The sequence below is a fragment of the Euleptes europaea genome, chromosome 11 (genome assembly GCF_029931775.1).
Source record: "Euleptes europaea isolate rEulEur1 chromosome 11, rEulEur1.hap1, whole genome shotgun sequence".
NCBI lineage: Eukaryota > Metazoa > Chordata > Lepidosauria > Squamata > Sphaerodactylidae > Euleptes > Euleptes europaea.
In genome coordinates, this window is record NC_079322.1 from 62,170,900 (window position 1) to 62,187,499 (window position 16,600).

The window sequence follows — 16,600 nt, forward strand, 5'->3', positions numbered from 1 at the left end:
ACCTTCTTCCCCCCCTTGCAGAAGAGTCATTAGCTATGGAGCTGCTAGGACCGCCCAAGAAACTGTTAACTTTACCCACGCGGGCCGTGGAGAAACATGGCAGACACTCAGAGCCGTCTCCGGTCGTGCCTCTTGGCTAAATGTTTGACCAAATATAGCAGGCTAATTTTTAAGTTGATAATTTTGAATGGCCCGTGAATGATGTTATAAATATCCAAATGGCCCTTGGCAGAAAAAAGGTTCACCACCCCTGTTTTAGAGACAAGCTGGGCATGCTGTAGAACAGGGGTCCCCAACCTTTTTGAGCCTGCTGGCACATTTGGTGGGCGCAGCAACAAAATGGCTGCCACAGGAGGCGGAACCAGCCACAAAACAATGGCCACAATTTAACTTCAGTAACACAGTGCAGATCCTTGTGCTGTGGTGGCACTATATTTTAAAAAATCCGCACAGCCAATCAAATCTCCAACAGTCAATCAGAAGCTTTGCCTGGCAAAAACCCTACCTGGCTCCACCCCCACTGCACAGCCAGTCAAATCTCCAACAGTCAATCAGAAGCTTTGCTTGGCAAAAGCCCTACCTGGCCCCAACCACTTCCTAAAAACACTTGGCAGGCATCAGAAATGGCGTTGGCGGGTGCCACAGCACCCACAGGCACCATGTTGGGGATCCCTGCTGTAGACACATACAGCTCTTAAATACAAGATGCAAATCTGCATCTTTAAGGATACCTAATCTTCATGAGGGGAGCTTGCAGGGCTTTCACAGCTTTTCATCTGCTGCATACCTCCCATTCTCCTTTTGACCTGGTCGACCTTTTCACCTCTCCAGCAAACCACTCTTGACAATTATACCCACAGACAGTGTAACAAGTAGCTTATTGCCCTAACCTGCTGGAGGGGAAAAAGATCAGAAGGAGGTAGGGCAGAAACTGCACCAAAGCCTCACAGGAAAAGACTTGAAAGTTTCACTGAGAACCCATCACACTATAATCAGATAGCAAAAATTAAGGTACGTGTGCTAAGACAGCATAGGGTGCACTAGCTTGCAGTTTTCTCTCAAGTACTGGATATATTCACAATTTTGTTTGTATAAAACTAAGGCATTTATAATTTTTAAATTCCACAAATACTTCAAATATTGCAATTTCGCGTGCTAAGTTATAAATGATGCATTTTATGCTGTTAAAGCAATAAAATTAGTCTAGGTTTGATAGAACAGTAAGTATTGCATATATTTCCAGTTCCCCTAAGATGTTTTTTCCCATATCTTCAACATTCCTGGAAATTTCACATCTCTAGGTATGGGAACTCTCCTGTCCCGTTCCTCTGACTTGTCATTCCATTTTATTCCCATGCCCTTTCAGGTGCATGTCTGACCCAGAGAATCACCTGCTCCATTCTCTGCAGTTCTCCTTTCATTACTCACCCATAGCTAACTTCGATTCCATATTTTGTTCGTCTCCCCCCCCCCCACTTCCTACTGGCCTGGCCAATCTCAACTGCTGACTAAAGAACAATGGTTTGCCCCATCCCCTGTAAAATCCAAGTATTCAATAAAGATTATTTCATTTAAAATATTTAAATCTCACTTCTATATAAACCTTACCCAAGATGTTTTACCACATGAAGGAAACAAAAATCAATACACTACATATCCAGCCTGCGATATGCAGAATTGGTAGCAACAGTCCTTGACATTAAGCCCGATGGTAACTGTATTTTTTTGTATCTTCTAAGGCTGCAAACATATCTTACTTGGGGGCAAGTTCAACTTAAGTCAGCAACACTCACCTCTAAGAATTAACTACAGATTTTTGAGCTCCTTTCCAGATTGCATAATCGAAACGTCAATTTCCCCCCCAAGAGGAATCCAAACTTTTGGAACGCCATGATGCATCCTATGTCATCAGCAGCATCATGGGGCTCTAGGAGCCCTCAGACAACTGCTACTTTCTGCTTCCTTCACACTACAACATCTGCACTCCTGACAGGGAGTGGCAGCACCAGCAGGGCGTCAAGGAACAGAAAGCTTTCGAGCATCCTTCCGTCTTCCTTTTCTCTGGGATGACTACTACCCCTAGCACCTGATGCATTCTGGGAACAGCTGTTCTCAGAATGCCCGCCAGCCAGTGTGAAACTATTTGCACTTATTCTTTCACATGCAGCCTTCTAAAAGCTCTATCAGAATAAGTCAATTGGTTTCTCCAGGACCTATACACAGCTACTCAATATTCAGTCATAAAAAAGACATACTCACGCTGTAAATGAATAAGCTGCTTTGGCATCTTAAATTCTCCAGGATATATAGATTCATAATAAGCAATATTACTTTCTGCCTCTGGGACTGGTATGACCATATTATCCCTCTTCTCTCCATATACCTGCTGTGCTGAAATAGCCCGCTGGAGATGGTGTTCCTAGAATTTAAGGGGAGGGGGGAAAAAGGAAAGCGTCAGCACTCACAAAAAACTATGGTTAAAAAGAAATTTGCTCAGCAAAAGGGAGGATCACACATTTTGATGCTGGCTTATTCGTCCATAACTGAAATTAGCAGACAGCTAGAGGCTGAAGTTCAGACCCCCAAGTTTCAAATCCTTCCAACTACAGCCTTTCCAATTCAGATAAGTATATGGCACCCATAGTTAGGCAAATGAGGAAAGGAAGGTGAAAATCTGAATGCGGGGGGGGGGGGGACACTGAAGATGGATGGACAGACAGGACACAGGAGTACGTGAGCTTATGGCACGCTCCTAGTCCTTCAAGTTGTCAAGCCAGTGTTTCATCCATAACTGCTCTGATATTGACTTCTAAGCAGCTTATAACATCACATGATCTTCCAAGGGTCTTTAATTTTGAAACTATATTTCAATACACTTCTCAGGTTCACTTATCACCCTGACTCACGCAGCGCCAGTCTTATGCTGCTGAATGCCTAACAGCTTCACCATCACCACCACAATATGAAAATCACACATGCCCCACAATATGCCTCATATCAAACTTATGGAACTTGTGGAACCCTGTGGGAATTCTGAGGAGTGGGAGCCACCATGGAATGGCTGCTTTGAGGGTACTGGGACCAGTCACAAAATGACGAGAGGTTACAAGCCAAGTATTCTGTTTATAATGAAGGCAGCTATTTCTGAATGCATGCTTCCTAAAGATCCAACGGCACTGCCTCCGGGTTCTTATAAAATACCTGCTCTTCCAATGAAGTGGAAGAAAGTCAAGACTTGTTAATCAAGTCAAGACCTGTTAATCAACTATCATCACTTCAATTGGCATTTATAGTACATATGCCCAGCTAAACAAGAAAAGCAACACAAACAGTTGTGGATGTATTTATAGCACTAATTTATTCCTGGAATGCATAGTATTTGAAACCAAAATTCCCTGATTATCTTGTCAATCATGAGTTTTATCAGACTCCCATTAAGAATCAATTCAATTCAACTTGTGGTAACCAAATGTGATCTCCAAGTACACTTAGGGTCAATTGTTGTTTAAAAGAGTTGGTTTTTATATACCAACTCCACTTAAGGAAGAATCAAACTGGCTTACAATCACCTTCCCTTCCCCTCCCCACAGCAGATACTCTGTGAGGTAGGTGGGGCTGAGAGAGGTCTAAGAGAGCTGTGACTAGTCCAAGGTCATCATTTTATACTTGGGCACAGTTACCCAAGAATAAAATAAGACTTCGAACATGAGCTTTCAAAATATTTTGAATTAGTGACCAGAAAAGGATCATTTCCAGTTTCACAGTATTCTGGAAGGCGCAAGCCAGAACAAGCCATCAAGGGCATTAAAATTGTTTAAACATCATTTATACCCATTCTGAATGTGTGACAGGCAAGAATTACAGGGAAACTGAATGCTATGTTAAGCAACATTCTGAACCTATCCAGAATCAATCCAGCAAGAGATTTTAGGAAACTTTCTACCATGCAAAACAAGAAAATATAAAGATGTTTCCCTATTCCACATGCCTTCTAAAAACTCCGCTTTCACATTTTATTCAGGAATATACTCCCAGTATGACTGAAGCAGACTGAAAAAGATTTATCATTTGCCAAAAATAAATTCCATTAAACAAATCTCTCTCCCCACTCTTACATGTAGTTAGCATCCAAGCATTTTTAATTTCTATGAACTGTTATTAAAGTAATCCTTGCTCCCAATTCATTCTTGACAGAATCTTCCACCTTTCTTCATGTGTTTCCTGTCCACCACAATACAATTTGAAATGTTCTTGGTACCAATGAAAAAAAGAACACAGATAAGCACACATATACACAAGAGGCAAAAAGTGCTTAAAGGGGCAAAGGTGATATCTATAGTGTCACCATGAAGATGTTATGAATGCTTTCCAGAGATTTCTACTTTTTCTTATTCAATATGCCATGTGTTCACGAACGGCAAATATTATGACTCCTCCCCCACACACACACTAAGAGGCTTTAAATGGTCAATTATCTTGACTGGGATGCATGCTTTGAGGATATATTGGTCAAGAGAACTGTTACTAGTACAAGATAGGTGAAGATAACATGCAAGAAAAAACCTGAGTTTAATTATATCCTGACATACAAAATAACTAGATTTAAGTCAAACACATGATTAGCCTGAATCCCAGAGAGTTGCTGAACATGCCAATAACATTTTTACAAGCTTTTCTGGGACTCTCTGAGAAAACATTTAGAACTTTGGCCAGACTTGCTTTTTTTTAGTTACTCCACTGGCACAACAGGATCATGAAATATCCGTACACTATCTTTTCACTACAAGGTCAACAACAAAGGTGGCAGAGACTGCACAAGCTCCCAGGTAAACATCCTTCCACCTAACATTCAACAGGGCTCCATCTGTGGATCATGGCCACGTAGGGAAAACATATTTCAACAAACATAGGGCACCCCCCCGCTGCAGAAAAATCTTAAAAGTTAAAAAGGGGGGTTAAATTCCCCCCAAACAGAGGAGCACTGTGTGCACCTGAACAGACGCTTGTCCGTCAGCCTGACACCAGTGGAAGGCAGAGGTGGAGCTGCCACTGCACCAGCTAGACGGACTGAAAATGGACAGGCAAAGGGAAGTGAGAGCAGGAGTGGCTGTCCCCCCCCACAATCCCTGGACGGGAGGGTACTGGGTAGGCAGACAGAGCATTAGGGAGGGGAATGGACAGAGGGGCAGGCAGCAGTAGGGGAGACCAGACTTGCAAGCAGGCAAAACAAGGGAGAGGTGGACAAGTGAGTTTCTCTGTGGGTCTTTGTGGAGCTGTTACTGGGGGGAGAGGGAAGAGGGTGCTCTGAGCCATTGCTTGAGCCAGGCTGGCATAACAAGGAAATAGGATTTCATCGCTGCCTCCCCCCCGCCCATGAGAGTGTCATGGGTCCCCTGGTTGTTCTAGCATGCCTATAAGTACGGTTACTCTGTCTTGTATGGCAGCATACCTTGCTTTAGAGCAACCAGTTATACTTCCCACTTACAAGCTTCAACCTCTGAACAACACTCAGTTGCCATGTGGGGGTTTGTTTTTTCAACCTGGTAGTACAGGATATAAATCTTACATTTTAAAAACTCCAGAATTTACAGAATGCTGACATTTGTACCTTTATCTCTAGTCCAATAAAATCCACTTACTTCACTATAAACTTCAGGTTAAGCACACACAAATTAGAATTTCTAGTTTCCCTCACAGAACATGTGGCGAGTCCGTATGAATCAACATACAATCCAATCAACATATAATCCAATATTCTTAAACCAGAAATAAAAAAGAGGGAACACAGCCCCATAAAATCATGAACTTTCCCACAAAAGCTTATGTACTGATTTCCCTAATCTAACTTGGAATACACTGTAGCTGATAGGTGTTTGTGAAGCAAACTCTTAAGATTTATCCTAATAAGATACACGTCTTCAAGGAAGACGTGTACCTTGGTTATCAATACACAAACCCTTCCCCAATTTGTGTCAAAGGGCTTCGAGGTAATGAAACCAGTACCAAATGTTTTTGTAAAGCAGTATTTTCTAGCAAGTAATTTTTGGTTCCACAAGGGGATCAATACATGCCTGAGTAACATATTTGACAGCCACTCACTCTTAGATAAAACACAACTTGACAATTTGTTGCTATTCAAGAATGTGTAAGCTTACTATGCTGGATAGTGACACCAAGTAACAAACAAGGGAGACTGGCAATAACGCATATCAACTTAAGCTATGAACCATAAAAACTTATGTTAAAACACAATAAAGAAGCAGTGATTCTCCCATAACGTAGTAATTAGATTTGCTACCAGTTACTAGTTTCTTCTTGAACTAAAGGCAATGATGTCAACTTTTATCTGCCCACATAGCCTGGGACATACACATCTCAGATAATGCCACCACCACAGATCAAAGCATCTCATCAGCATGAATATATCAGTGTGGAGCCTGGTGCTTTACTTTTGGTGCCCCGAGGCTGTGAAGCAACTTTCCAGAAAAAGGTTCATACAAATACATCCCAATAGTGATAAAAAGCCATTTATTTAACAGTACACTTGGTCAGTAAAAGATGGCTGTGTAATCTGGATCCTCTGTATTACTTGGCAGCTACTTGGTTTGATTTTCTTGTTATGGTTAGTGTTTACACAATTACGCATAATTTTTTTAAATTATGCAGGGAATGCAAATTGCTTTGATGGAAGGGGAGATACATGATTGGCAGACCAAATGCTACCACTATGAGACTCTCAGTAGATGAGAAGATACCGAAATTAACTAGTGGCTGGGTTCAAAGCATCACACTATTGAATCAGGAGAGTTCACAACCACAAGATATAAAAACTGAGTGCTCACAGGTACTGTTCCAAGTAACATAACTGGCACTGGCTGAATTAATTACAATGTAGATAGATACAGAGAACCTATTATAATGGGAAAGGAAATGCCTAATGACTGAGGAGACCAAGACACACATGCAATGAAATCATACAGAAGAGGTGCAAGAGGAGAAAAACACAGATTCAGGGTGACAGACTTAGGCACTCCACTGCACACTTGTCTGGAAATAAGACCCACTGAATACCTGACCCTTATTGCCAAACTATCATGCAAAGTACTGAAATGCTAGCAGTCAGGAGGAGGCATGAAGAGAAAGGAAGAGCTCTCAAATCACGACACATTGTTTTCTGCACTCTCAAACAATGGATCCTCACTCCACAAGCCCAAAACAGCAAAACACTGACAACAGTATGGGCTATTGGGCCAGGGTCCTCTTCTGTAGGGGTAAAGATTGATGTCAAAACCATGTTTCAAAATCAGGCTCCCATCAACTGAGGCAGAGGACAAAATCAGCACGGTTGGCCCTGGTTAGTACATGAATGGGAGACCACCAAGGAAGTCCAGGGTTGTGACAAAGAGGCAGGCAATGGCAAACCATTTCTGGATGTCTTTTGCTCTGAAAGCCCTACAGGGGTTGCCATAAGTCAGCTGTGACTTAACAGCACTTTCTACCACCAACAAGTTCTCAAATAAAGAAATTCAAACATGTTTCTACTGGGAAATTTTTATTATTGCTGGCAACTCAGTGCATTTGATCCTGTACTACTTAAGCAAAATTGGCATGAGTTGTCTCGTCTCTGAACCTCACTTGACCTGATTCTTTGGCACTAAAGCTGTCAACATAAAGCACACATTTTATTCTGAGACTAAGAGCAGATAAACTCAATTGACTCTCATTAGAAATTAAGCCTACATGAAAGCTTTTTTTGGGGGGGATCAGTTTTCAAGATCACCAACGATGGCCATGTTTTGTACCGTAGTCAAGAATAATTTCAGGACATAAGACTGAAAGATTGATAAATTTCTCCTTCCATATTAGCAGCTTGTGTTATTAGCAGCACATACTTTAACTTAATACTACTGTGGAAATTGTTGCATTGAACGTATGAAGCTACCTTATACTGAATCAGACCTTGATCCATCAAAGTCAGTACTGTCTACTCTGGCTGGCAGCGGCTCTCCGGGGTCTCAGGCAGAGGCCTTTCACATGACCTACTTGCCTAGTCCCTTTAACTGGACTAGGGATTGAACCTGGGTCCTCCTGCATGCCAAGCAGAGGCTCTACCACTGAGCCACTGCCCCTCCCCTTGCACTAAGTTTCATTTAACAAGATGTAAGAATCCAACTATTCAGCAGTTTATAACATTATAAACTAAACACCCCCACTACCCCTATCTGCACTATAAATAGATTAATTATTTAAAAAAACCTAATATCTATAATGGAGCTTCCTTTCCCAGAATGTTTTCATTAGGTTTATACAGCATTCTTAATATTTCAAGCAGTTATACAAACACTGCTTTCTACTAAATATTGTCGAAGGCTTTCACGGTCAGAGTTCATTGGTTCTTGTAGGTTATCCGGGCTGTGAAACCGTGGTCTTGGTATTTTCTTTCCTGACGTTTCGCCAGCAGCTGTGGCAGGCATCTTCAGAGGAGTAACACTGAAGGACAGTGACCAGTGTTATTCCTCTGAAGATGCCTGCCACAGCTGCTGGCGAAACGTCAGGAAAGAAAATACCAAGACCACGGTTACACAGCCCGGATAACCTACAAGAACCACTGCTTTCTACTACTCCCATTTGCATGAAAGGATAATTCTTGCACAAACAGCTATGGGCTGTGTGAAAGTGTCTTGAGAATGCATGTATCCCAAACCCATGCAGGGATCAGAACATATAATACTATCAATGGCATCAGATGCACCTAACATTACATGTGATCATGACTTAAGATACATCCCGACCAGCTGTTTTTCTACGGCACCTGCCACAGCATATACACAGGTTTGCAGACTTATTCCGCAATGTGTTTGCATACTACTTCTTGACTACACATGACTGGCCTGGAAAAGAGACCTGGCAGTCTTCTCAGTCACTGTCATACCATACCCCTTTAGCATTAATTTTTTTCTTTTTAAAGGACAGCTAGTTTGCATTATTTTATCCATTCACTTCGACACATCCTATACATTTTAGTCAGCAGGGCTGAAATGTAGCTGCTTTCTGACCATGACACACATCTTGTAAATTTTAGTCAGCAGGGGTTGAAATGTAGCTGCTTCCTATCAGGACACACGTGTTGGGATATTTATTACTGCAATTCCATGCATTTAACATTAAGATGATAAAAAAATGCAAACTCACATTTCAGGAAAGATGAATTCCACTAATATAAATACCAAGATAGTAAAGACAAAAATAAAATACAACAGGGCTAAATACCTCTTTTCAAAATAAGTCTGTGTTTGTTTGTTCGGAAGTAAGCTCCACTTAATTCAATGGGACTTACTTCCAAGAAACTGTGCACAGGATTGCTGCCTTTTGCTACGTTTCTTCATGCGCACTGTGCTGATATTTGCATTACATTTACATTCACAAAACTGTAAGATGGCCAAAGTAAGTGATACAAATCAATCTCAAGATTTCCATAAGCAAAGTCACTACATTATGCTCAATCAACAAAAGATCTGTATCATGTTTACAAGAGCATTATGAACTCTCCTGGGTCAATCTTTATTTCATGTTAGCTACCTAGCTTTCTTTTAAAAATACTGGTACATCAAAACATTCATTATATTTTTATATTATAACTAGTAACTGCAGTTAATACACGCTGAATAGTTAACTATATTTCATAAATCCACAGTTTGAGAACTCTAAAGTTTACCACGTGGTGTAAAGATGTCCAAATACTACTTCTACAGGAATTTTTATCTCCAGTGAATTGTTTATACACACACACACCTCTCTACAGAACATGTTATTTAAAACACAAGCACAATTTGTTTAGACATGTAAATAAAGACGCTTTCTTGGACAACTGAGTTGCAACTTAGAAAGAACAGCTAGTTTTTCTGGCTTTTGAAAGGTTATGCCAGCTGAAATCTAACTTTAATGTGTAAAACCAAGAAAAGCTGTCACACTGACCCAGTCCTGCACAAGAATCTGATAGCAACCCCATGACAGATCAAGTAACTGATTAAATTCCATTAAACTTTAGAATAAGTGACTTCAGAAAAGCTGGGATGCCTTTATTAGATAGGACTAGTGGTATTATTGCTTCTAATAATTGACCAGTAAGTACAATAACATTAGAGGTCATAGCTGTCTCAGTAAGTCTTCTGACAAACCTTAATTAGGGTTGCCAGCCTCCGGGTGGTGGCTGGAGATGTCCCGCTATTACAACTGATCTCCAGGTGACAGAGATCAGTTCACCTGGACGAAATGGCAGCTTTGGAAGGTGGACTCCATGACATTATACCCCACTGAAGTGCCTCCCTTACCCAAACTCTGCCTTCCTCAGGCTCCACCCCCAAAATCTTCAGGTGTTTCCCAACCCAGAGCTGGTAACCCTATGCTAAACACAAGAGAAATGTCACTCAAAGCCAGCAGGGAGAAATGGCCTTACCGTTTGAGAACTTTCATTTCTGTTAACTTTTAAAATTTTCAGCACGCTTGAGTATGGGCAATGCGGCAGATAATCCCTAGCTAACATGAACCTGACAGGTGGTTCTTCTGGCAGCAACAGTAAAGTCAATTTATTAAGGAAAGGGAGGGGGAGAGAAAAACCACGATATTGTTCTATTTCTGGAAGCAGTAACGGAATCATCTTTCTGTAATGTTTGTGTTCTACATCTTAAGTAATATACAACGGAGGTAAGGCGTCCTCCCACTTCTGAAGCAGCTGGGGAGGGGCCGTAGCTCAGTGGTAAAGCCTCTGCTTGGCATGCATAAGGGTCCCAGGTTCAATCCCCGGCATCTCGAGTTAAAGGGATCAGGCAAGGAGGTGATGTGAAAGACCTCAGCCTGAGACCCTGGTGTGCCGCTGCCAGCCTGAGTACACAATACTGACTTTGATGGACCAAGGCTCTGATTCAGTATAAGGCAGCTTCATGCTGGTTCATGCTTCAAGCTCCCTGACCCCACTAATTAACCCTTCCCCCTCCATTTCTCTTGGGGAAGGGCTGTGGGTCAGTGGTAGAGCCTCTGTCTGGGATGCAGAAGGTCCCAGGTTCAACCCCCGGCCTCTCCAGTTAAAGGGACTAGGTGATGTGAAAGACCCCTGCCTGAGACCCTGGAGAGCCACGGCCAGTCTGAGTAGACAATACTGACTTTGATGGACCGAGGCTCTGATTCAGTAAAAGGCAGCTTCATGTGTTCATGGTGGCGTAATAAATAATGTCTTTAACGCAGTGGTTCCCAACCTTTTTTTGACCAGGGACCACTAGGACTTTTTTGTTCGGTGCAGGGACCCCAAAGTTCAAAATAAAAACTCCGAGAATTTGAAAATAAACTTTAATCATAACTGTTAGTTAAACATTAAAGTTAGAATAATATTTGAATATATATATTTTATAATAGAGAATTTTTAATTGAAAATATTAATTTATTATGGGTTTATAACTTTGTTTCGCGGACCTTAATTTAGTTCTCGCGGACCCCTGGGGGTCCACGGACCCCCGGTTGGAAACCAGTGCTTTAACGGATGCACCGGACTCTCGTTTTATTCTGCTACTTACAGACGAACGAGTCGACTCGTCTGGAATTATTTGCAGCTATAATTTACGACGCTGCACGCACCGGGCCAGAAGGAATACGCCGCACGGTTGCAAGCCCTCCCTAAAACTGCCCACTCCCCTCCCGACCCTTCCAGCTGTCCCCAGCCGGGTTTCTGGAGACACGCCGCGAAAGCGACAGCACGTGGGGTGGGGGGTGGGCGGCCGTTTCACTTCCTCGGCGCGGCTCTCGCAACGCGAAGGCGCCACCTAGCGCCCGCGGGGCGGCCCTGCACCCTCCTCCGGCGCCGGGCTCGCGCTCTCCCCGGCCCGCCCGCCGCACCAGGCCCAGCCCCAACGAAACCAGAGGCACCACAAAATGGCGGCCGGCCGCCACGTCACGTGACACCCTTTGTGCCTTTCGGGGGCCCGGCCGCGAAGGGGAGCCTCCGAGGGGCCCCCTCCCGAAGGCAACGCGGCGGCGGGGGGGCTGCTAAGGCTCCGCGGCGCCGCCACGAAGAGAGGGGGGGTGACGGTGTGAGGAGAGGAAGGCCGCGCGGGGGGGGGGGAGAAAATGGCGGCCATTTTGTGCTTGCGCAGAGGCGATGGTGGGGGCCCGGGCGCGGGGCGATGGCGGGGCCCGGCCGGCGCAGGGGCGGGAGGGGGTCTCTCTCACGTACCGACTCCTCTTCCTTCTCCATGCCCGTGGGCATCTGCGGCACGGCCCGGTTGATGGAGGCATACTCGGCCAGGTCGGGCAAGTCCTCGCAGCGGAAGACGGGGAGCGGCTTAGACGCGTCCAGCGCCCGGGCCCGGAACGACAGTTTGCTCATGTCAGTCGTCGTCGGCTGCGGCGGATATGGCGGCTGCGGCTGCGGCGGCTGAGGCGGCGGCGGGGGGGGCGGCGGCGGCGGCGGGCGCGCTCCGAGCTGAGAGCCGGCCCCCGCCGAGCGCTCTCATGGAGGGACCGGGGCTCCCGCGGCGGGGCGGGGCTCGCTCCGAGGCGGGTCCCGGCGGCGCCGGCTGGCGCGGCGAGGCTGGGGCGCCGGCTCCTCTCCTCCGCCGCGCCGGCTCCGCTCAGCGCGCCGCGGCCAACATGGCGGACATTAAACCTCGACTGGCCGCCTCTTTCCGCCAACCCCAGCGCCACGGCCATTCCCACACTGCATCGCGCAGGAGGCGCGGGCACGCCGCGGCCGAGGGGGGGAGAGGGAGGAAGCGAAGCGAGGAAGGAAGGGGGCGCGCAAAGGCGCGGGCGAGGGGGGGGAAAGAGAAAGCGGGCCAGCCCCGGCCGCGATAAAAGGCGGGAGAGCACCCGAGGGCTTCTCCTCCCCCCCTTTTTTTTAAAGCGACACCGCCGCCCGGCGCGCGACGGTTACACCGCCCGTCACGGCCCCGGGAGTCCCCTGCATTGTGATGCGCGGCGGAGCGGCCCGCCCGGCCCGGCCGGGAGTCCCTCCACGCCACGATCAGTAGGGGAAGGCGACGAGAGAGAGTCAACGATATTATTTTCCCTTTCCCTATTCTTTTTTTCTTCTTTCCCCCTGTATATTTACCTATCAATGAAAAATAATTAAAAAAGAATAATAATAATAAAAAAAGAGATATGTGGGGTGCGGGGTGGAGGGGACGGAGCTCCCGGCACCGCCGCCTGGAGGAAGGGAAGGAGAAAAAGGAGGCTTCGGCACCCGCGGCTGAGCGGGACGGGGAGCAGCCTCCCCACCCCCCACCTCTGGGGAAGGAGGAGGAGGAGGGCTCGGCGGGGATGCTGATTGGGGGGGGGGAGCGCCCCCTGCGCCAACCGTTCTTTTTGGGAAAAAAAAAAACCGTCGAACTGGCCTTAAAAAGAGCAGCAGGGCTCCCCTCGCCAGTAGTCTCAATACCCCTTGATTACTTTCTTCCCCCCCCCCCCGCCACACTTTGTTCCCTGCTCTGGGCCCTGTGGCATCAAACAATTCTCTGGCATTGACCGGGATGAGAATTATTTGTGAGTTGTTTCTACCTTTCCCGTTTCGTCCTTTTTTTTTTTTTTTGAAATTTAACTTTTCGCCTCAGCCTAAAAAAAAAAAAAACCACTAAAGATTTTTTGGCGTACACATAACACGCGCGCGCGCACAGGTTGCCAACCTCCAGGTACTCATAAACACTGTTGTTGAAAGCCATGCAGAAACATCACTGGGTCTGAAATAACAAAAAAAATGTATAAATACAGATTGCTTTTAGCAATCTGGGTCTGAAATAACAAAAAATGTATATATACAAATTGCTTTTAGCAATCTGGGTCTGAAATAACAAAATACGTATATATACAGATTGCTTTTAGCAGTTTTTTGTTATTTCAGACCCAGTGAGGTTTCTGTGTGGCTTTCAACAAATGTATATATACGGGTCTGAAATAACAAAAAACGTATATATACAGATTGCTTTTAGCAATCTGTATATATATATTTTTCGTTATTTCAGACCCAGTGAGGTTTCTGTGTGGCTTTCAAAACAGTGTTTATGAATAAATGTTGTGTTTTGGATTTTCCAAAAAATAGAATTATTATATTCTATAATATTGTTTTCTTTTCCAGTTGGTATATTTCACATTATATTATCTTTGAAGCCACATGCTGCCATTTGTTATAGTTTCTGTTATTTCCAGCATAGGTATTTTCTTCTTCCAACCTCCAGGTACTAGCTGGATATCGCCTGCTATTACAACTGATCTCCAGCCGACAGAGATCAGTTCACCTGGAGAAAAGGGCCGCTTTGGCAATTGGACTCTATGGCATTTAAGTCCCTCCCCAAACCACACCCTCTTCGGGCTCCACCCCAAAAACCTGCTACCGGTGGCAAAGGGACCTGGCAACCCTAACACACACACACACACACATATATACACATACATCCATATATAAATATATATGGGATTTGGCATGTATGTATGAAGTCCCATATCCTCAAATTTGCTTCCCCCCATCCTTCCTCCTTATTAAACACAGTAATCCATGGGAATAGCATGCCTACTATATTAGGCGCTTTGGGACACAGGCAGGACAATGCTGCTGCAGTCGTCTTCTTTGTGGGCTTCCTGGAGGCACCTGGTTGGCCGCTGTGTGAACAGACTGCTGGGCTTCATGGACCTTGGTCTGATCCAGCATGGCCTTTCTTATGTTCTTATGGGACTTGGCATCTTTAACTGGACTTTTCAGAACCAAACAAATAATGTGGTGCTCTAAAGCAACATTTCGCAAACTTTATGATCATAAACTGCCTTCTAAACTCACTTTTATCTTCTGAGCAATCCCCTGCTGCCCCTCAACTTGTTGACGCATATACATTGATGCATGGGCATGGCTACCTGTTTATAAGGATCTGTGGATACAATCACTTATCTGCTGGCATTAGACAAGGAATAGAATAGGCCATCTTCAGCTGAATTCTCCCAAACAGCAGATGAGCCCATGTCTGGATTGTACTATTTCAACCTGCAATTGGGAGTATACCTGGAGGAATGCTTCTCTATATGCAAAGCTACAATGGCAACAATATGGAGCCTAGCCCCCTCCACAACTTTCTGTGCGTTGGCTGGTGGGGAGATCAATATTCATCAAACCAGGATGGATAAATTGCATGGGCTAGAAGTGTTCTTATATTCCTTATCTCTCTGTGGCCCAGACTAGCCTGATCTCGTCAGATCTCAGAAGCTAAGCAGGGTCGGTCCTCACTAATACTTAGATGACAGACCACTAAGGAATACCAGGGTTGCTATGCAGAGGAAGGCAATGTCAAAACACCTCTATTAGTCTCTTGCTGTGAAAACCCTACTGGGTTGCCATAACTCAGCTGTGTATAGATAGTACTTTACACAAACATCTCTGAAGCCCCCATGATTAGTACAGCATTTAAGGCAGCTGCAATGCTAAACATCCTTTGCTGGGAGGAAAGTATCTGTGTTCATAAATAATCACAAATCTTTTGCAAGTTTGAACCACGCTGTCTCAGACTTGAACTGAGTCATGCATGCACTCGAAGGTGGCAATCCTATGCATATCCATGTGGGAATAAGTCCCATTGAATGTCAGAGTTATTATGCCTGTTTTCCATGAAATTTCTAACCCTGCATAAGTGAGCAACCATCCATCCTTCCAGGAACCTTTTGAAGAATGGGGCATGAAACCACTTGGCAGACTGAACAAACCTGAGGAAGGGGGAGATGTTCCAAGTATTATAAGACCATAAGCCTTGCAGCAAATGGACTACTGAGTCCATTAGCTACTTTCCAACTTTACTTACTCTTCTCTTACCCCTATAAAGTGCACCATCAGTGTTTTAAACTGCAATATTTCCCATCTGGGGTGTAAGGCTATAGAGATGTACTGGAGTCTGTTAGGATTGCTTGGGTTGTGTGGTGAACTTTACAAATTAGCTAAGGAACCAGTGAGGGCTATATGGAATATTCATCTCGGGTGGAGGGTAGACATGCCAGCCTCCACATGGGGCCAGGTGGGAATTACAGCTCACCTCCAGGCTACAGAAATCCATTCCCCTGGAGAAAATGAATGCTTTGGAGTGTGGACTCTTCTATGGCATAGCATTCCACTGAGGTCCCTGTCCTCTCCAGGCTCCATCCTCAAACCTCCAGGAGTTTTCCAACCAGGATCTGGCAACCCTACCCCCCCAATCCCCCACCAGTGGACCTGAACTCTAGTGAAGGATGATGTGATAGGTTCTACTACAACACTTTCCAGTCAGAATCAGAGTCTAATCTGAATAATATTGCTAGCAGAAAAGGAATCAGTTCCCTTCTAGTAAAGTCTATACTGGTGCTTGTCACGTTTTAAATTTTATATAAATAAAGGGCCCAAAGGTGACCATTCTAACAAAATAATAGTATTTATGTTTGGGGGGGTGCCACCCAAATTCAGAGACTTTCTCACTGTCATTGAGTAGCAAGGTCTCTAACATAGTGAAAATGTGACAATTTCTGGTGGTGGAGGAAAGTTGGCTTATGGCAACCCTGTAGGGTTTTCAAGGCAAGAGACATTCAGAGGTGGTTTGCCATTGTCTGC

At 44.8% G+C, this 16,600-nt stretch overlaps 1 protein-coding gene across 4 annotated transcripts in view; it reads right to left on the reverse strand.

Moving 5' to 3' along the window:
* EPC1 (enhancer of polycomb homolog 1) overlaps positions 1-16,600 on the reverse strand; it is a 72,546-nt gene that overhangs the window by 36,809 nt on the left and 19,137 nt on the right. For 3 of the 4 annotated variants that reach the window (XM_056857235.1, XM_056857234.1, XM_056857237.1), the window contains exons 1-2: positions 12,224-12,441; positions 2,260-2,419 (exon numbers count right to left, since the gene is read on the reverse strand). In XM_056857235.1, coding sequence (XP_056713213.1) covers positions 2,260-2,419; positions 12,224-12,376 — 313 coding nt within the window. In that variant the 5' untranslated portion in view covers positions 12,377-12,441. Of the gene's footprint in view, positions 1-2,259; positions 2,420-12,223; positions 12,442-16,600 lie in introns of those variants that run through there. The other variant, XM_056857236.1, reaches the window with a different exon arrangement.